The 22,866-nt window shown below is 38.6% G+C and overlaps 1 protein-coding gene across 1 annotated transcript; it reads left to right on the top strand.

Annotated features, from left to right (window-relative positions):
- Positions 1 to 7,831: 7,831 nt before the first annotated feature.
- LOC122642543 (uncharacterized acetyltransferase At3g50280-like) lies at positions 7,832 to 9,229 on the top strand. The gene has a single exon (XM_043836053.1). The coding sequence runs from the start codon at positions 7,832 to 7,834 to the stop codon at positions 9,224 to 9,226; it is 1,395 nt and encodes a 464-aa protein (XP_043691988.1). The 3' UTR covers positions 9,227 to 9,229.
- The last annotated feature ends 13,637 nt before the right edge of the window (positions 9,230 to 22,866 follow it).

Here is a 22,866-nt window from a genome sequence, read left to right as displayed (position 1 = left end):
TGCCAACCATTGGATTGACATGAAATCTAAGTGGCAGCCTGTGAGTTGAGCACAACACGATGACTGCTCAACCTTAGGATGCAGACGAGCTCAATCCGCAACCACCATGCTAGGTCGATGTTTGCATCATTCGGTAGTTACCTAAAATTGTTTTGGTTTGGACACATGTCAAATTCTATAATCAAATTCAATCATACATCCTATCTTAATGTCCTTGCATCTTTAAATTTTTCAGCAATCTATGTACTGGAATGTAATCTCCCATATCTTGGATTTGTCAAACCTTTATTTTGGTACTTGACTAACTTTTGATGTATTGAAACTTTACTTGTGAGTAATAAGAGACCTTGAAATATATGTCTGTGTTCACAAAACTTCTACCATATTTGACCTGCCATGTTAGAAGAATCATATTTAGAATAGTCAACTTTCTATATTTGTATAGGGTAGAGATCCCACTCCAGCAGGGATTCTCTTTTTTCAAGGACCACCATCATTTGCTGTGACAATACTGCATACCTAACCCACCCACCTAAAGTGCAACTCTAGATAAGGCTCATCGACTCATTTGTTTGAGTCAAATCAAATCAAAACCAAACAAGCCAACCTCGTGGCTGTATGTACAACCCACACAAAACTCAACCTTCGAAGATTCTGGTAGAAAGCCAAGAAGATGAAATACTAAAGACAAATTTTCCACAAAATGAGTTACATATACCTTATGGTAAGTTAGTCTAATTTTTAATTTTTTTGTAACTTGTGTTATTCTCTCTCCTCTCAGAATAAGGATAGATATGTTGTTTTATAAAAAAAGAGAGACCTTCTTTGCTCCGTGCGCTTTGCCCCAATTCTATACGATTTTCGTAATCCAGTGTGGTAGTGCCCTAGTTGGGGCGAGATTCAGATTGTATGTTTGCGATTCGATCCATCCCCTGTTTGCGATTGAAGAAGCCTTAAATGGTCTCAAACAAGCGAGAAAAAAAGCCCTTTCTATGTTATTAGTAAGTGCTAACGCCCTTATTGAACGGCCTGTTACGCCGGCTTCGCGCAGCTCAATCCGTTGCTTCTGCTTTGAGTCGGGTAGTGAAGTAGACATAAGGATGCATTAGCGTACGTTATGCAGCTTGACATTGTTCTTTTCCCCAATATTCCAATGTGGTATCTTGTCTTTGTCTCTTCCCTCCTCCCTTGCTGGTTAATTTATTATGTATCTCTTTCCATTTATTAATTTGATCAAGTTGCCCCAACTCTTATGACTTATGTACCCATAATTAAAACAACGAAAGAAATTAGATAGACAGAAAATACAGGTACGATGGAGGGGTCATTATCTCATATGGCAAAGAAGGTGGGTCTATGTGAGATGTAATAGAGGACATAGAACCCATCTCAATGCTGGTCAAGTTTCATCTTAATAGAAGCGAATTTAAAGTGGAATAAGAAAGGGGAGAGGATTTCCTACAAGCGTAGTGTAAGAAGGAATTAGTACACAAACAATTATTGAGGGGCCAAAAAATGGCATCATTCATATGGAAGCCACATGATCAGAAGAGGAGAGAGAAAAATCACTATAGCACCATTGTACAAGGGTGGTGTAACAATCTTTTTCCCATAAAAAAATTATAAAATGCCAATAGATTCTATCATAGTATGACATTTTTACAATTTTATCACATGGATCCACCCTCATCTGTCTATACATGCCATGTGGAAATGAAATGTGAATTGGTGATAATTAATTATGAAATATCATCACCAACCTTGGTTCCATTTAGTTTTTCCCTAGAAAAAAAATTATAAAATAAAATATTTGGTAACAATAATTTACTAGCAATATTTTCTTATAATGAATATACATACATAAGGCATGATCTTTAGTTATAAGAAGGCTTATTTATTTTGTTACAATTTAAATCATAATGGTCAACCAAATGGAGGAGCTAGGCTAAGTTTTGTAATCCCTTTTGATTATGAATCCTCTTGTCTTTCCAACCCACATGCAACCTCTCCCCCTTACTCATAACTAAAATAAACTAGATGGAGGTTGCTCATATGAAGGACCACTGCTTTCCACTGTTCTAACCTCTATCTCTGTCAAAGCAAGAGCATCTCTCTCTCTCTCTCTCTCTCTCTCTCTCTCTCTCTCTCTCTCTCATATTTTGGACTAGTATGCAGCCTCCTTGGTCTCTCTCAAGTGGAAGATCCAAAGTTAAAGCATAGTAAGAAAGTGATCCATCATGTTGACAATCTAGAGGAAGCATCTAACTAAAGCAAAAAAATGAGCTTCACAGCAGGGAAGAGACCAACGAGGGTACTCATACGAAGGACCACTACTTTAATTCCATTGATCTAATATCGATCTCTATCAAAGCAGGAAGAAGTAACACTCTCTCTCTCTCTCTCTCTCATATTTCGAATTGGCATGCAAAGAACTCTTTGCATGGTCTCTCTCAAGTGGAAGATCCAAAGTTGAAACATAGTAAGAAAGTGATCCATCATGTTGACAATCTAGAAGAAGCGTCAGATTAAAGTAAAAAAGAGGAGTTTCATTGACAAGACACTCAAGTTTCTGCTTGGCGTAGGAGGAAGTGTCATTGTATTAGATTTGCCCCTTATTTTCATTGTTCAATCGATTGACAAAATCTAATGCCCCTTGGGTGATCATAGTGTGAGCTTGTTTTGAGACATCCCAGTTTTGATTCTCCATCATATCAGTCTTTGGGTTTATGTTTTTGTTCTTATTATTTTTCTCTTTGTTTGCCCGGTGCTTAGTGTTTCTTAGTGGCATCTTTGCCTTAGAATTTTTTTTACTATTTATCCTCCCTGCACCTATTGATGAGTCCCGGTGCCCCTGAATGATGAGCTCTAGTGTTTTATAGTAGATTAACACCCCCTGTAAACTTTAAAGTATTTTTATTTCTTAAGTGATAATTTGGGCTTGGATGCCCTGCTTCAAGTCCATCAATCAGATTTCTGTATTGGACTTGAAAAAGATAAGCTCATTTCTCAATTGAGCCCAAAAGTATTAGCTTAAACCAGCAATAAAATTGAAACTGAAATTAATAAAACCCGTTTAATCGGAATCATTTCAATGTGGGATATTGGAATCGTTTAGTAAACGGTTCGATTCTGATTTCTACCCTTCATACTTTCAATTGAATCAAAACCAAATCGATTAGCCAGAACCTAACCAATCAACACCCTTAGGTAGAGTGTGCGTGATAGGAAGGGAGGGAGAAGAATTGGATTTCATTTATAATTATGCATGGATTTTGGGAAAAGGAAGTAAACGTTGTCAGTGTGTACCTTCTTTTCACCTCTCTCTTCATTAAATATGTGAGCCGCTTCTCTCTCCTCATTACATTTATCATTTAATTTCATTATTTACTATTGACTTAGCATGTAAGGTGTCAGTATAAGTGGACATCATATGGATCCTTGTAGATGCCTTCATTTTTCGCAGCCACCGTTTGCTATTTTAAAATCCAAATTTCATCCTAATATTAAAAATATGGATGGAGAGAAGAGAGCAAAACAGAGGGAGAGACAGTGGATCCAAAATCAGAATCTAAGAAACTAGTGAGTATTGCTTGCTAAGTTTATCTCGTTTATCAGAAAAAACCTACTACAGGTGAGAGGGAGATATAATTAAGAGTGTCAAAATCAAATCGAAAACGTGAGAGAGAGAGAAAGAGCGAGAGGTAGGTTTGCTTTGAAGAGAAAGTATTGTGGAGTGATAGCAAATTAACCCTTATCTTTATTGGGAGTGACTACTTCTTCTTTTTGTAAGGGTGCCAATCAGGACCAAATTGCACCAAATTGATCGATTAAAATCAGAATCGTATCACCCATAAGTTTGTTGGGACGGTTCCAACTTTAGGTTTTGGAACCGATTATCAATCGAGACGGATCAGTATTGATCCGGGTAAATCAATAGTTCTACAACCAAATAATTGGTAAGAACCGAATATAGACTAGAACCGCTAGAACCAATAACAAACCGGTTTGAAACCGATTCGTGGGAAACCAAATGTAAAACATACGACTTAACGGTTGGGCAAAGGTAGAGATTTACAGGCCTGAGTTAGGGTTGTTGGGCTGGGCTTGGGCTGAGCCAGCCCGACCTAGCCCTATATATATAATAAATAATTAATTAATGTAAAACATAAGACTAACGGTTGGGCAAAGGTTGAGATTTCCAGGCCTGAGTTAGGGTTGGGCTGGGCTTGGGCTGAAGCCTTGGGCTGCACCAGCCCAACCTAGCCCTATATATAATATATAATTAATTAATTATAAATAATAATACCAATGTTATTTTTTTTGTAAAAATAAATAATAATACCATAATACAGTAAATAAAAAAATGCAATCCCACTTAGGTAGATCTACTTTGGTGATATACTAAAGAAAACCAAAGAAAGAAGCTTGAAGCAGGAATGAAAGCTACAAAAGGTACCCTCACGCCCCATGGAGGCCGGGTTCAGATCTGTCCCCACCGTCTTTAAGTGGGGGGTAGATCTTGATCTAGGTTCTGCTATTGGGTGGGCATCCTCCTTTAATTAAGGGTAGTTATATGATGTTGTTGTTACATTTACGTGGCTGGACCTCAGCAAACCATGTTTATTTTTTATTATATAATGTTAAAAAATAATATAACAAAAATGTAATCTGTTTACTCAACGTTAACTTAAATGTTATTTCAACCTTACCCTTTTGTTTGTGATAAAATAGTAAATAAAAAATAAGAGATGCAATGGAAATCAAACGGATTACGTTTCTGTCGCCGCTTCTTCTTCTTCTCCGTTTCTACTTTTTTTTCTTCTACTACTTCTACGTTTACACACAACAAACACATATAGAACGAGCTCAGGATCTACTTCAACAAGGAATTGCTCCTTCTCAAGAGACACTTCTTCTCCGTTCTTCTTCCATGTTCCGTCTCCAACCTCCCCTCCTATTTAGAAAAATTGTCTCACCTCTAGGGGTGTAATTGAATAGTCAAAATCCGTTTTCGTATCCGTGTCCGTATCCTTTTAGCACTATTCGAATCCATCCGAAAGCTAAACGGATGCGGATATAGATAGGCTATAACTATCCGAAAAGTTATATTTACATGTAAACGGATAAAATATCCGATCCGTATCCGTTTAGCACTAACCGAATCCGTCCGATAGTTAATCGGATGCGGATGCGGATATAGCACTATCCGAACCGAATCCGATCCGTTTACAGTCCTAATCACCTCCTCTTCTTCGTTGCGTCCCCCACAGTGTTGGTTGGTTGAGTCCAATAAGTAGCTTCCAATCCTGATTTTCGATTACTAATAATAAAAACCAACAAGATTTTTTTCGATTATCATTTAATATGTATGGTTGTTATGATATGCTGTTCATTTGTGGTTATACTACACACACACATGCATCCATACACTTACACATGTAAATAACCATACTGCTCATACATGCAAAACTACTGATCCATCAATATCTAGTATTAATTAATTAGTATTGGGTTTTGATCAATTCTTGCTCTATTATAGATGCTGTGTTTACCTTCTGCTCCATGGACCTGCATTTAGCCCTGATGAAGGGAAGAGAAGGGGGAAGCAGAAATTAAAGATAAGATCTAGACCAGATTATACATCCTGGTTGCAGAGAAGAGATATATTAACACAGTGAAGGGCTGAAACAACTAGTAGAGGTCCCAGGATATATATATCCCTTGGCATCAGCTTTTCAACCTGCACCACTAAAGGACTCAAGACTTGGGTTTCAATACATTATCTTGTTTATTTATAAAATGATTTTCTTTGAACTCGTGGAAAGTAGAAACACACAAATGATTTGGAGCCTCAAAGCCAATGAGAAAGAGAGAAAGAGAGAGAGAGAGAGAAGAATTCGCTCTTGTATTGTATCAAATGTAAGGTTCTGTTTGGTTGCAAGGAGAATTAAAAGGAAGGGAAGTGATATTTTCATACTTAAAACATAAATTTTTGTAATCGTTACCTCATATATGTGACAATATCACTAACTTCAAATCATTTCATATTTGATTATTAAATTCTGCTTTACTATGCATCCAGTTCTTTTTGGTTTAAAATGTAAAATAAATATTACATGTAATATGTATTATTACTACATATGGTAAAATTTTTAAATTATTTATATAACCACATGGGGTAATGATTACAAAAATTTCTTTTTGTAAGTTTGAAAATTTTCCCTTCCCTTCCCTTCCCTTTGATTTTCCTTGCAACCAAACAGAGCCTAAAGTATCCACTTTGCAGAAACACTGTAGGTTTTGCTTGTTTATGTTTGAAGGCTTCAACACCATCGTTGCCCATAATTATAGGATTCAATGCCTTCCCAATAAGCCTTTGGTTTTTATGGTGCAAGACAACATACTCTCTCTCTCTCTCTTGGTTGTTAATATGGTGGTGAAAAGTAGAGTGCAACTTCTCTGAGAAGTACTCTTTGGTGAGGAGGCTAACCCGACAATCTGCCATAACCTTCAAATTCAGCGAAGAGGAAGTTTCATACTTGCGTTTATCTCCCTTTCTAAATCAATGTTGCATTGGTATAAAGAGCCTGAACTGTACATGTCATCCATTTACGAAGGAAATATATAATGGAAGCAGCTTTGTCAACTAGGGATCAACATAAAACGTAATTAGTTTACAAAAAGAACATGGTATGACTGAAACATCGATTAGGAAGTTTGGTGGATGAATATTCTAGGGATGCTATTGCATGCAAGAGAAATTTGGCTATCTCTGAGCCTATGTAAGGCGGTCATGCCAACTCGATCATGTGTATCCTCATCTCTATTACAATTCAATCGAGATCCTCTACTTCCACCTGCCCCTACTATTGCAAGACGGTATTTTTTGCCTTGTTGTGTGTAGGACGCACGATAGTACCGGGCAAGGGGAAATAGAAGATCCGGATTGATTACATTGATTTCAACCACACTGTTCATTGAATGTGACAGCGGCACTAGGGTGAAGCTAATAATAGTGATGATTCATTAATGATTCTTATCCACATTTAGAACTTGGTGAATGTAAGCTTCAACCTGGACTTTTTAATCGATGTGACACCACACACCACATGGATGTTGATGCCTCAACCTAAAGTCACGATCAGGTCTATCTGTGTTGGATTTTAGTCACAGTTTTGGTTTGCTGACGTTCAGTTGCGGACATGAGGCTGGAACATTTCAACACAGATTGTCTACGGCCCACTGCCCTGTCGTGTCTGTGCGCAGACACAGGGTCGCGCATAATGATCGCTTCATTTCATCAGAGGTAAAGCGATCAATGCACATCACCTTATGTCTTTGCAGCACAATAAGAAAAACACCCCGCACCATAGAAGATCTAGATCCAGAATATTCCTGCTATGGTCATAACAGCGAAATTTTATCCCTCCAGAAAGACCTAACGCCATAAGCGAATGATATAAAGTGGAAGACTCTGCTTCTTGTGTGAAGAGAAGAGGAAGAGAGAGCCGATCTTGCCGAAGAGGAACGTTGTCTACGGAGGAAACTCTACACTGGTCAGCGGCGTTCTGGTGGTCCCTAGCTCTCTGGTATATTCTCTCTCTCTCTCTCTCTCAGTCTCCACCCCTTGGCTGGCCATCCCTGCAACTGTGGCCATGAGTTCTCTTTCTTTCCTCGCAGTTCTCGCTCTGTTTCTTTGAATCAAAATACTAAGTTAATTAGATTGGTTCTATGCGTGTGATTTGGAGCTTCTTTCTTGCCTGGATTTCTTATATCTGATCACTCTTTCAATTTTAGGTGAAGCGAGTGAAAATCGACTCAGTAGTACGTAATGGCGAGTACTGATCCGGCCATTCGACACATCTCAAGATGCTCAATAAAACCAGAGTGGGTTTCAGAAGAAGAATCAAATCAGCCTTTCCACTTGAACCCATGGGAACTCACCTTCCTCAACGCACGCTACATCCAGATGGGTCTTCTCTTTCGCAAACCTCCTTCCACAAATACTATTAATACCATCATTGACAACCTTAAGGATTCCCTTTCCCGCACCCTCGTCCATTTCTTCCCCCTTGCCGGTCGTCTCGTCACACATAAACAAGACAACCCACCTTCTTACTCAATTTCTATCGATTGTAAGAACAACCAGCTGAGAGGAGGAGTGGATTTTGTCCACGCTGTTGCAGATCATGTGACCATGGCAGATATCCTCTCCCCCATTCACGTACCCCCCATTGTTCGATCATTCTTTCTGCAACGAGAAGCTATCAACCATGATGGTCACACTTTGCCTTTGCTGGCCGTACAGGTGACAGAGTTAGTGGATGGAATCTTCATCGCATGCTCTTTCAACCATGCGGTCGTTGATGGCAGTTCTTTATGGCATTTCTTAAATTCATGGGCCGAGATATGCAGATTTAATCAAGATCAAATCTCACGGTCACCAGTACTCACACGAAGCTGGGTCCTTGATGGGACCCACGGCCCCGTTATCAATTTACCTTTCTCTCACCAGGATGAGTTCATTTTTAGAAAAAGCCTGTCACCTGCTATGACGCTGCTACAAGACAGATTCTTCCATTTCTCACCACAATCCATTGCGAGGCTCAAAGCTAAGGCCAACGCCGAGTGCAACACTACTAGCAGCACCACCATATCCTCCTTCCAGGCCGTATCTGCATTTGTCTGGCGGTGTATGACAAGGGTACGCTGCCGTCATCTACCCAACCACCAAAAAACGAGTTGCAGGTTTAGCACCAATAATAGATCAAGACTGAACCCACCATTATCTCCGGACTACTTTGGAAGCTGCGTTCAGGCTGTGATCGCAAACACGACTGTTGGAGAACTGCTCAGCCATGGGATTGGGTGGGGAGGATGGCTATTGCACGAAGCTGTGAATGGTCATACTGACAGTAAAGTGCGAGAGTCGGTGGAGGTGTGGATGAAGAGTCCTTCCATTAACCTGATTGGCAATATTTTCGATCCTTGCGGTATCATCATTGGGTGCTCACCCAGATTCGACATGTATGGATGCGACTTTGGATGGGGAAAGGCAGAAGCTATTCGAAGCGGGATTGACAACAAACGCGATGGGAAAGTATTTTCATACCCAGGGCGACAAGGAGGAGGAAGTGTGGACTTCGAAGTAACCCTTTTGCCAGAGTCTATGAGTGCCCTAGAATCCGACCCGGAGTTTATGGATGCGGTGTCACCTTCCCAGTAACACCAAATGTAATGTAATGTAATAATGGGACTAACTAGCAGTTTCATGTCCTTCTGGCTTTTGATCTGGTTTCTTCTCGTCTTATTTTCATTCAATGATCATGTATAACCAATTATAACATCAATTAGTAATGTAACTATGGCAATTTATGATAGATGTACCTTATCTTTTAGGAGAATGGATCGAGAGTGAGAATTATTTGAAGTGTTATTCAACAAAATGACAGAGTAGGCTGAGGTGTACCAATAGGCGTGCTCCTAATTAAAACCTTAATCGCCCCCTACTGGTGCAATCAGGTGTATGCGAGTAGGTCTCCAAAATACAACAACCTTGTTGGCTTCTAACAGTACACCCTGCTACTACAAACTCCTTCAAAAACTTTAGAATAGTATTCAGGCTACACAAGTATGTAACGCAATTTCTTATCAAAAAAAAAAAAGGTATGTAACACAATTGAAAAATTAAAAAAATTAAAAAAAAAAAAGCATTGTAAGGATTCTTCAATTAATGGGCAACATAGCAGAATGAGAGAGAAAGAGAGTATAGCAGGAATTTGTGCTTCCTCTATTTATATATAGAGGTTGATACATCCCTTCAAGGCACCCCATGGAATGGATTTGTCCATGGATTGTACGGATTGGATTAAAAGATTTCAATTCAAGTGCTAGAAAATCAATGTCTTTTGAAGGTACCACATTGAGTAAGTGTGAAACTTGGTTTCTACAGATTAGATTAGAAGATTACAATCCGAGTACTTGGAACGTATCTATATGTATAGGTATGTGTTTATACATATAGGAATGATATACCAAGCCCAAAACCGGTCCAACAATGAACAAAAAAGATAATATGGGCTGGTCTGCCACATCACACCTCATCTTGACCCAGTGCATGCACACATATGAAAAAGCAACCCGAGAAGGGTAAATATGTCATTTTATAGAAGGGAGGAGAAATATAAACACAAGGATGCACTAGCATATGCTACACAGATCTTTATCCCCTCTAGTTCCTTGTCCAGTCCAGTTCCCCAGTGCACCTAACAAGGGGGCGCAATGACCATCCTACCCCTACCCGAACAATCTGCCCAGTTGGATCCCCCTATTAGAGGCATTGGGGAACTGGGTCGTGCAGGTGACAGAGTTAGTGGATGGAATCTTCATCGCATGCTCCTCCAACCATTCCGTCGTTGATGGCAGTTCTTTGTGGCATTTCTTAAATTCATGGGCCGAGATATGCAGATTAATGGTCAAGGGTAATAAAGGGATCTCACCCTGATTCGACATGTATGGGTGCGACTTTGGGTGGGTAAAGGCAGAGGGTGTTCGAAGTGGGATTAACAAGTGTGATGGGAGAGTGATTTCAAACCCAGGTCGCCAAGGTGGGGGAAGTGTGGACTTGGAGGTGAGCCTTCTACCAGATTATATGAGTTCCCTCCAGACGGATCCAGAGTTTATGACTTTATGGATGCAGTGTCGTTAGTGGAGTAGTATGTATCGCCTTGAATCGTTATCTTCTCCTCTTACAGCACGGTGTTGTACTGCATTGTGCGATGTTGTAGAGGCCATGTGATACAGCGGATCCCACATGACCTCTGCAGCCACCGCACAAGAGAGGATAAAAATTCTGTCGGCTTCCACCAACACCAAATGCAGGAATAGCTGGCTAGCACTTAATCGGATTCATGTACGTACGTCCACGGCAGTTCGTTCCCAATTTCTTTCTAACTACGTACTCATCATGATCTTGGGTCTGCTTTTGATCTGATTGTTTGGTTAGAAATTCACCAATTGCAATGCAATTACTTAATTTCTTCCTATTTTCATTCAATGATCATAAGCAATTAATTCAACAAGTTAATGGTTGCACAACACCTCCTACTCAGGTGATCATACTCATCAGCTTCAGATATATAGAAAGAAAAGAATTATATAAAAAAAAGAATGATTTTAAATAAAAAATCCATGCAAGAAAGAAAGTGTAAATCACACTATATATCACACACATAAAATGTAATCTTTCTACAGCTTGGGTTGCCTGTCTTGCCGTACTACACAGACACAAGGTGACACACATTGACTGCCTTACCCCTACCCAAGCACCTTCTTCGAACGAAAGTAAGATAGTCATTGCGTGTGGTCCTGTGTCTGCGCAGCACAAACAGGACAGAGTATGACGCCGTAGAAGATCTGTGTGCCAAGTGAGAGACTCAATTAAAAGAAAACCAAAAGTCAAACCAATAATTACGAAGGCACAATTGTAGCTTAAAAAGAGTGGGACGTTAGGGTTTGGCTAAACATGCATTGATTATCTCGCTGTCCCATAGGTGACATATACATATGTAGAGCACTATAACTAGTTCAACAAAACCACTTGCTCTCTACTTTTTCATTTTAAATTACACATCACCCCTTGGTTTTCAAACGAAACTCAGATCATGCCCCTGTAGCTTTTTTAAAAACTCAAATCAGTTCCTCTACAGTAATGGTGTTAGGCTGTTGTTAGTTATTGGTGTAAAATGACTATTTTACCTTTGTACTAAAACATTAGAATTAAATTTACAATATTACCTTTCCTTCATCTTCAATATTAGTCAAAAATAGTTTAAGAATTTAAATTTATTTAACTAACTAACATCATGACTTAATAGCATAAAATTTTGTCACATTGGGATCTAAACCACGAGGTGATTTAAATTTTTTTTAAAAATCAAAGGACGATCGGAGCTTCATTAGAAAACCAATGGATGGCGTGTAATTTACCCTTTTTCTTTAATCCCCTTCTACAATAAGTCCCAGAATCTTTTGATAGGTTTTGATAAAAATTTTAATTTGCGATGGGATCTATCATCATCTTTAGTGGAAGTCTATTTACATAGATTTCAGTTTTGTCGGGTAAATTTTATTTTTTTGTCCTTTTCAAACATTTTTTATCATTACGGTCACTAACATAGATTTCAGTTTTGTCCGGCAAACTTTTTTATGTCCTTTTCGAACATTTTATATCATTCACTAATTAATTTTTTTATTTTTTGTGGAGATGTTTTTATTACGTGAGCGGTGAAAGAGGAGGATGATTGGAGAAGATAAGAGGGGGATCTTTATCCCCTCCTTTTCTAATAAAGAATTTGTAGGAACTTTTCATCATACTTCATTGCTTTCATTGTGCCAACTAAATGAAATAGCTACATCTCTCCTATTTGTACAATAACTATTACATTAATAACTAACACCATATATGAACATTTTTTTTTTTTTTTTTTTTGATAGGTAGGGAGGGCCTTTACGTACCACTACCTACCAAGTGCGTTATGCAGTTGAACCATACTTGAACATTGCTACATAGAATAATATACATAGGACACGTAATACCTAGGAGGTATTTATGAACCCAAAGGGAAGTGGGGAATTATTTTATTTTTTTTGGCTAGCAGCCTTGCAGTAGGAACATTCCTTCTACAATTGTAGCAACAAAATTTTTTCTGCAAGGGGGTGGGGCAGGATGAGGGCGCAATGTGCAAGAGGGGACTCAAAAACAAGGGAGACGAAGTCGTTGGCCCTGGAAATGACACTGAAGGCACACTTTCCAGACTAGGCAAGTGCTTGCATCATTCACTAGTTACCTAAATATGTTTTAGTTTGGACTCATGTCAAATTCTATACTCAAATTCAATCATATATCCTACCTTCAATTCCCATGCATCTCTAGATTTTTCAACAATCTATGTATTGATATGCACCCTCCCATAAGGGTATCAATTCTAGGCCCGATCGAGCCCTGCCCTGTTAAAACCCGATCCGTCTCGGCCCAGCCCGAATATCAAACATGTTGAACTTAAGCTCGACATGTTTAATAATCGGGCGGTCCAGGTGGGGTCCTAGCCTATTGTACACCCGATCGGACCGATTGATCCCAGGCCCAACCTAGCCCGACCTGGTTCTAAAGTTGCACTCTACTGTAGTCTATAACTACCATTTGATTTATGCTTTTGCAGGAAGAATTAATAACCACTCAGCCTCTCTCACTAATTCAAATTAAATAAATAAAATAAGTCTATATGTTTTTTTTTTTTTTTGTATGAAAAATAAGTCTATACGTTGGCCTGTGTGAAAGCGCGGTTAAAAAGATAAAAGAAACATGAAACATCTACTCGTGAAAAAGCTCTCCAATAACCTTAAAAAAACCATGGGATTTGTAATCTTTTTGCAGGAACGATTGTGTATGATCGTCATCTTGTATTTGTCTTCTTGAGTTTTATAATGTTACCTAGGTTTCTCTTCTTTTATAACCAGGCTGCACCGTTTAGAGCCCGGTTAAGGCCCGTTTAGAGTTAAACATGATCACAACTAGGTTAATACTTGATTATAGCTTGTGATCGATCAGGTTCAATTAAACCCATTTAGACTTGGTCCGATCAAGGTGTAGGGCTTGAGCTTGATTAAGCCCGATTAGGCCCGACTAAGACTGATCGAACCGACCAATTGAGGGATTATTATCCTCTCCAATTCCTATAACTATAGGGAATTGGAGATAGGGCTGTAAACGGATCGGATTCGACTTGGATAGTACTATATCCGCATCTGCATCCAATTAGTTATCGGACGGATTCGGATAGTGCTAAACGGATATGGACACGAATACGAATCAGATATTTTATCCGTTTACATGTAAATATAGCTTTTCGGATAGCTAGAGACTATCTGTATCCGCATCCATTTAGCTTTCGAACAGATTCAGATAGTGCTAAATGGATACGGACACGGATACAGAAGCAAATTTCGGCTATTCATTTACACCCCTAATTGGAGAGGATAAATTTCCCGGATTGACACCCCTACCCTCACATGTCCTTGGATTGATTAAAACTTCATTCTCACTTGACCGGCTTTTTAAGCAATGAAACTTTTTTTTTTTTTTTTGGTGAAAAGCTAATATTATTTTGGGAAAAAGTTCTCTGTCCGGGAGTGTGGCCTACGCCAACACTCCCATGAGTCTATCTCTCTCCTCCCCATATGAAAAGACACCTCTGCCCCCTTGTTTTAAGGAAGAGAGAGATAGACACATGGGAGTGCTGGCATAGGCCACACTCCCATACAAGAAACTGCTTCCCTATTATTTTGGTTGAAAAGCTAATGAAACTTTACATGTAGGTAAGACACCTTGAGCCCTAATTTTTATTTATTTTTTAAAATTAGAGAGCTTTAATAGGGAGGGGGGAATAGTAGGGGATGGGGATAAGCCCCAAGGTGGTTTGAACCACCCTAATTTCTACCCAAAAAAAAGGGGTAAAGTACACGTACCCTCCTATAATGCACCCAATATTTCTCGTACCACCCTTCAATATTTCACGTACCACCCTTCAATATTCCACACCACCCTTCAATAATCCACGTACCACCCCTGCCTTACACCCCAAATGCCAGATAGGTCCAAATCGTTAAATACCACCGTTAGATGCCAAAATTTTGACCATTTTACCCTTTGCTCCATTTTCTTAAATCTGAAAAGACTTAATTACCCTTACTTATTTGTTGCCCTAAACTAATTGAAAATGACCATTTTACCCTTTGTTTTATTTTTATAAATGAAAAGACCTAATTGCCCTCATTTATGTATTACCCTAACCTAATTTGAAAAGACTATTTTACCCCTAAATACTTGTTCCTAAAAACCCCAAAATGCCCTCATCTTCCCCAAATCATCATCTTCTTTTACATACCCACCACCACCACTGCCACCCAACTCGACAATCGACAATCGATAATCGCCGCTGCCTACGCCGCCGCTGCCGTCGTGAACTGAAGGGAACCCTTTTTTGAATAAAATCTAGAACCCTGCAAGCTTGCTTCTCCTCGATCCGACACTTGCAACAACCGATCACTGATACGAAGAACACCTTTGCTGAGAAGATGAATGGAGACCCACGTTTGATTGCAGAAATTTCAAGTAATAGCGACTGAGGATTATTGCAGACATATTAATACTTAAAATAAAAAAAGGGGTGAAGAATATGAGAGAATGGAGAAGATGGGACGATGGAGTTCTGGTTATGGGATTGGGGTAATCAAAGAGAAAATAAAAAAGGTTTCCAGTGTTGGATTTGGGTTTGGTTGAGTGGAAAGAGAAAAGAGATGGGTGGGGTTTGATATGGAATAAAAACTAGAAAATAGGAATTGAAGATAAAGAAGTGGGTTCGGTGGAGATTAGAAGAGGGATTTCATCTCTTGGAGATGGGTTTTTAGATGGAGCAGGGAGAATAGGGTATTGGAGATTGGGGTTTAAATATGGGAAAACAAAAAACAAATGGATTTGGTAGGTCTCAGAAATGCGATGGAGATGGTAAGAAAAGAAATCAAAATAAAAGAAGGAGAAGTGGAGAAGAAGAAGACGATGTCGGACGACAGTCTTCTACCCCGGCTCAGGGAAGCTTCGAGCTTTCTCGTCTCAGTACTCTTTTTTTCTTTTACTCCCTCACTCAGCTGCTCTCTGTTTCTCTCATTTGTCTTAGAACCCAAAGCCAATGGTGGGTGGCAGTGGTGGTGGTGGCGGTGGCGGGTATGTAAAAGAAGAGATGATTTGGGGAAGATGAGGGCATTTTGGGGTTTTTAGGAACAAGTATTTAGGGGTAAAATAGTCTTTTCAAATTAGGTTAGGGTAATACATAAATGAGGGCAATTAGGTCTTTTCATTTATAAAAAGAAAACAAAGGGTAAAATTGTCATTTTCAATTAATTTAGGACAACAAATAAGGGAGGGTAATTAAGTCTTTTCAAATTTAAGAAAATGGAGCAAAAGGTAAAATGGTCAAAATTTTGGCATCTAATGGTGGTATTTAACGGATTGGACCTATCTGGCATTTGGAGTGTAAAACAGGGGTAGTACGTGGAATATTGAAGAATGGTACGTGGAATATTGAGCCGCTTAGGAGGTACGAAGAATATTGGGTGCATTATAAGAGAGTACGTGTACTTTACCCAAAAAAAACACCCACCACCCTAATATAAACTGGTGATATATTTTAAATAAATCCTAGTCATTCATTAATTTAATTTTTTTATTAAACTATTACTTTTAGTTTTTGATAATGTATTAAACTATTACTCGATTGTTAACTTTAGGGAAATTATCAGCGTCACCCCTTGACGTTTGCCTATATTTTAAAGCACACCCACTAATTATCATAATATTTTTTTTTTGATAAAGCTAACTACCATAATATCAACCATTACCCATTTTTTAACGATGTTAACCTTTGAAATTCCTTTGACCAAAATACCCTTTATCCTTTTCTTTTTTTTCTCAGTTCTGGTAATCTCTCTTTCTTATCTTTCACTTAAAAGACAAAAAGACGAAATGAGATAATACTAGCAATAGCTTCTCTTCTTCTTGTTGCAACCAAACCGTTCTCTCTTCTTCTTTTTCTTCTTGCAACCACATCCAAACCATCCCACCAGCCTTGCACCCTGCTGCAACTCAAACCACCATACCGGCCCCCTACTCCTCTTCTTCTTCTTCTTCAAACCATCCACCCACCCCTACCCCCTGCTACAATCGAACCCACTACCATGCTGGGTTAACAAATTGTCTTTAGTTGCATTGAAAGCAGGCATAAATGTAGTGTTTTGGGGGTTCATCAAATCAGCTACTGTGATCAAGCTGTCCTCTTCAGGCAATTTAATTTCCATTGTCCCATCAGCTCTATCTTCAAAGCCACCAGCAACACCAAACTATGACCCTAAATCAATTTGGGGATCATCAAAGCCCAACCAACGCCCCTCAATCTTCTCAGGTTTTGCTTTTGATGCCAAATAATTGCCCTTAGTATTACTGTTGCTCAATCCAAACTCACCAACTATAGAAGAAATCAAACCATCAGAAATCGATTGAAGGTTTTGGAACTTCTGAATAGCACTTGTAATAGTTTTTCCTTGCGTCAAAGACTTGGAGTGTGTGTGAGAGAGAGAGAGAGAGAGATAGACAGATGTCGAGGTCATTGGTGCAGCCCATAGGGCAGAAGAGTTTGACGAACATGGCGGTGGTTCGACTAAAAAAGCATGGAATGCGCTTCAAGATCGTTTGCTACAAGAATAAGGTCCTCTAATGGCGTTATGGATTACGTTGGACCGAGAAAACTAACCCCTTTAGTCCGGCCATATATAAATTGATAAATTGCATTGAATGGCCATTTTGTTTCAAATTCTCAAAGATAACGCTGTGTTGATCATGGAGATGGGAGTCGATTTGATCTTGACGATGATAGTGTTTCGCAGAGAGGTTGTGGTGAGTATGAGGAAGAAGGGTTTGGGAGTGTTTTAATTGAAAGGGTAAATTAGGTACTTTGCCCACTAAGAATGGTAGAATTATCTTTTGAAAAATATTATATAGCTGACATCACCACTTAACAGTTCTTAAATAACGGTATTAGTTTGGTAAAGCAAAGGGTGGCACTGATATTATGGTAATTAGTGGGTGTGCTTTAAAATATTGGGAAACATTAAGGGGTGGCATTGATAATTTCCCTTAACTTTATAGTCTCATTCTCTTATGTCTCTCCCATCTTCGGCGCTGCAAAGCAAACTCCCGACCTCACTACCCACTCTCCACTGGAGCAACACTGCAATGGCACTGGTCGGAGCCCGAAACCCCTAAAATCCCACCCTCTTCCCCTTTAAACCCAGTCAGAGCAGTCGGAATCCAAAAAACGATGATGATCGAAGAAGGAAACATCACAGGCCAACCATCGATATTCTTTCCTGGATTCTCTTCAACGATTCCTTCATCTCGACGAGATGAATTTCTCTCTCCCGTTTGGCGGCGTCTCCGCCTACGAAGGGGTGTCACTCCTCCTTTTTGTTTGGGAAAGAAAAGAAAAATGAAGAGCGTGTCTGTGCACGGACTGGTGAGGGGGAGTAAACAGAGACCTTGAATGAGACGAGACTTCCATTGAGTTTGATCATGGACGCCATTAAGGATGAGAGAAGTGATTCCCATACTGCGCACCAGTACGATAGACATGGATGTTGTTCTCTTCCAAACTTCAAAATTACCTTGTTCTTTCCGACGACAGATCTTACTCCTATATGACCAGCGGAATTATTGATGTTTGGGGACAGACCCCACCGGTAATCAAATAAGAGAGAGGGAGCAGATAGCTTTGTGATTTGATTTCTTCATGTCTATGTTCGTCTACCCTTATTAATTAGATTAAGATTAACCAGTTGAGAGACTTTGCAAATGGGCATAAGAAAACGAAGAGAGATTGAAATCGAACGAAATTGTCATGGCAAATCCAATTCCAAACTCCAAAAGTATCTTCTCTACTCTGGACCACTTGCAGTATTCACACCATCATCGGTGAGATTCATGCCTTTTTGGTTTTGGGACTTCTTTCCAGAACCTGTCTCTCTTTAGATTCCGTTGATTATTGCAGAGTGGAGAGAGATGAAAAGAGGGGGACGCAGGAAGGAGGCGGAAGCTCGCACAGAGAAAATGGGTTCCAGTGGCGGCCGTCATTGGAAAAGACGATTCAGTTTAGGGTAAAATGAATGAACGGTTAAGATTTGATATAATAAATCTAACGGGTTGACATCTCCACCCCGAACTGTTGGAGAGGATTATTTTCCACATTTTACCCTTTTATGTTCATAAAACTTCTGCGGGAAGAATCATATGCAAAATAGACAACTTTCTATTTTTGTGTAATGTAGGTTTCCCACTAGAGCATGGATACTCTTTTTTTAAGGACCACCATCATTTTTAGAGATTTGGATCTTCTACGGCATGGGGTTGAACGACCATTGTACTTTCCTCTGCTGTGCTCAATTCTTTTTTTTATTTTTATTTACATTTGTGTTTTCTAGTTTTCTTTTTTATGACAATTTTCTTATCAATTAGTTTCATTGGATTAGGGAAAAAAACAACAAAAAAACCCATACATAAAATGTTATCGAATGAATTGAAAAATCAAACTATTTTTGCTATATTTTTTTAACTAATATCATGGTCAATGTTTATTTTATTTATGGGCAAAAGATCAATACTTGTGCCTATCTCTATCCTTTTTTGAAATGACATATTTGCCTTTATTTGATAAGGAGGAGACTAGGAGAGAGAGAATGTTGGTGTAGACCACTCTTCTAGACTAAGAACGATAGGAAAATTAAAAGAAGACTCCAATAGCTTTCAAACATGATACAATGAGGGATGAGGGGGGAGATTTTTTGTCTTAGATGTGGCTTATGCCAAATTGCCAATACTCCCTTGTGTCTATCTTTATCCTCTTATGAAATGACATATTTGCCTTTATTTGATGGAAAAGAGAGAGAGTGCTTGTTGGCGTAGGCCATACTTCTACACAGAAAACATTTGCCCACTTTTTCAGAGCTAATATGATATAATAAAAATTTCTTGTAGGTCTGTTATTCTTCTCCTAAAAAGTGAGTTTAACCAACAATACTACCATATCTGCCTCCAAGGATGAAGCATGAGTAATTAAACATCCCTAAAATCCTAAAACCCAAAACTCATGTTCTAGAGAATTTCTACACATTTAGGATTTTTGTTCTAATTAGACAAACAAAACTGGTTTCTAATATTTCAACGGTGCCTGTTAACTTTTAGACGGAGGTGAGGCAGAAGTTTAATAACATATTCCTCTCTCTCTCCCTGTTCAATGATTACTGGTACGACCATGTACGTACATGACGTGTAAATAATCTTTTGCCACTACAATAAAGGCATAAAAATTTGTAACAAAGGACGAAGAAGAAAGACCTTTTTACTTTTGATGAAAAGAAAAAGCTCTCACACATGTAGACTGTAGAAGGGGGGTTGTCTATTGTAAACATTCCCTTTTGCTTTTTCTCATCTATAAAGGGGAAATATGTCATACTTTTGACTTTCAAATCATATTTTCCAATTGTTGAACATGGAACTTGACTTACAAAGTAAAAAATGGAAATGTAAGAGACTGATATGCAAATTTTTTCTAAAATTAAAAAAAAAAAAAAAAAAAAAATTTAAGAAATTCACAATCCTGAACTAACTTCCCAGCCCAGTTTCTAGATGGGCTCCTAATTCCTGAACACCAACACCAACCCCCCCTCCCCCAAAATAAAAATAAAAAAGGTTCGTAAATCGTGAATTAAATCAGATTCGGCAGTGATCGATTCATCCGATTTCAGCAAATTCTCACCGATATCACTCCGTTTTCAATCGATTTCACTTAATTCAAATCGAAATCAACATTGACCGATTCAATTTTCGATTCCATTTTTTGAAACCTTGTTCAAAATCCTGAACTAACTTCTAATTAAGGCCAGTTTCTAGATGGGTTCCTAATTCCTAGTGCAGGAATTCCTAATCCCCCACTCAAGGAACAAAAGTACCGGCCCCGCTTTCATCGGATAATAAAGCCTCCCTACTTTGGGCCGGCACAGCACTGTACCACACTATATACTATGCCGGCGGCCGACAAAGAAGTCCCCTTCCCTTATCTCACCGGCCAAAATTCCAATTCCAACCACGCAGTCACGACGAACATGGCCGTGATTATGGCCAAGTAAAGAGTCATCTAAACCCAGATACGACCCAGGAAGGAAAGCCAAAAATAGAATCACAACGACCATTGGCAAAGTTTAGAAGCCTAGAAGGCCGTTTTACCTCCTCTTTTTTTTTTGACTTTTCAACACACTTATTAGAGAGTCAATTCTCAAGTCTTAACTACATTATTGGCATGTCCATTAATTTCTCGCACACAAGGCACTGAAGATGATCATCGTTGTTCGAATTTGAATTCATAGGTTTTTTTTTCACTAACCATCGAAAGATTACACCTACACCATCTCTGCAACTTACCAGAATATTCAGGTTTTTCCAAAACTAGAGAGACCAGAGTGTTCTAGGTGTTAAGCATTAGTAATGGCTATTTAGTATGTTACATCATCATCTTCTTCTTCGTTGCGATCTGTTTCTCTTTCCATCTTCCTGGTGTTCAATGCCCATTGGTTTGGAGTCAAGGAAAACAAGTTAAGTGAAACATAAATGTTGTAGATTCATTGAACCTGGACAGATTTTGGGTTTTGTTCGGTGGACTTCTCCTTTTTATTTTTTTTTTTCTTTTCAAGATTGTGTTTCTGTAATCATTCCAGGAAGAGAAGAACCATCGAGAGTGGCCGACAGAAAAGGTGAGACGGTGAATTTAGATCTCTTGATTCTGTTCTTTATGTTCTGTTCTTCTTTATCAGTTATCAGCTTAAAGAGAAAGCGGAAGAAAAAGAACTGTTTCTTAACTTTCTTTGTACTTCTGTTGCTATTGGTGTCTGCCTTTTTCCTGGATTTCCAACTGTGATCCTAGAGTATCGTTGTCAAAGGCATTACCCTTACTTGCCACTATCAGTGGTTTTCATGAAAAGCTCTCATTTTTTCCCCTAGTAGCTCAAACTAGAATTCCCTGGTATTGCTTTTTCTTTTCTCTATTCCCTCTCTTATGTGACATGCAAACATGCAAAGAATATCAAACCCATATGCAGAAAATCTGAATTCTTTTGGTTTAGTAATTTGTTTAATATAAAATTATGTGTTTGATTGAATGAGCCAAGTTGGCCTGAACAGGACTTATGATATTTCGGCTGTGATTTCTTCATCTTGGTTATATTCTAATCTAATCTTCTATTTTAAGGAATTTAGAAGTTGTATTTGAGCTCAAAGTCTAAACAAACCTCAGCAACAATGGTCAATCTTTTTGTCCTCCAAAAAAGTTAAAATGTTCATGCAATGTTTTGATTTTCACAATAATTGAAACTAAACACATATAATGGATGTTGCCCATCTGACTTTGTCTTGTGGTTGAAATTTTGTAATTTGCTTTTGGGTTCTCAAACCCAATCTCTTAACCAAGCTATTCAACTGATGCAACAGAATAATCTCTAACATGAACAAAAAAGTTGTATCAGATCTCACAAGTCAACACCTCGCTAGAGTAATTAACATAGCTACAAATGTATTAATTTCAATATACAAATATCTACTCCTAAGTCACTCACTTGATTTTGTACAATGCGAAAATTCAGCTTAAAATTATAGTTTTAAATTATAATCCATCCATAATTTGGTTGCATGCCTTGTATGTGGCATGTAAGAGATCTAGGATATTATTAATAGCCATTGATGTGGCTTTTCTTCAGTTTGAGAAGTTTGACCTGAAAGGTCAGTTGGAAGTTACTTGGAATATATATATATATAAGCATGTACTTTATACTGGGCTGTTCATGTCTGTAGCATCTAACAAAGTGTCAGCATCTGTTCACTTTGACACTTTGTTTGGATTTGTGACAGTTGTGGAACAATTTCTATCAGTTAAACTCGGGTGCTTTCTTTACTCCTCTTTTTTTTTTTTTTTGGTGATATTTGTAGTTTTGCTTTAGATGTTATTTCAGTTGAAGGAAAAACCTAGGTCCATAGCCTCAAATGGCACTATGGGTTCTTCGACTTTTTAGCTAAAAATGTAATGGCTAACCAAGCCATACTATGCTCCTTGAAGATGATGTCAACCTTCTCATTTAGACTAGTATTTTGTGATATGTTATTTATTGTCACGGCAAAGAAGTTGAATCATTTTCTATCCATGGTTTTCTGGTTTT

The sequence above is a fragment of the Telopea speciosissima genome, chromosome 1 (genome assembly GCF_018873765.1).
Source record: "Telopea speciosissima isolate NSW1024214 ecotype Mountain lineage chromosome 1, Tspe_v1, whole genome shotgun sequence".
In the NCBI taxonomy this organism is placed as follows: Eukaryota; Viridiplantae; Streptophyta; class Magnoliopsida; order Proteales; family Proteaceae; genus Telopea; species Telopea speciosissima.
This window is presented reverse-complemented; position numbering and strand designations above follow the sequence as displayed.

Coding starts and splice junctions, on each gene's coding strand:
- LOC122642543 (XM_043836053.1), top strand. CDS start 7,832: ATGGCGAGTACTGATCCGGCCATTCGACACATCTCAAGATGCTCAATA.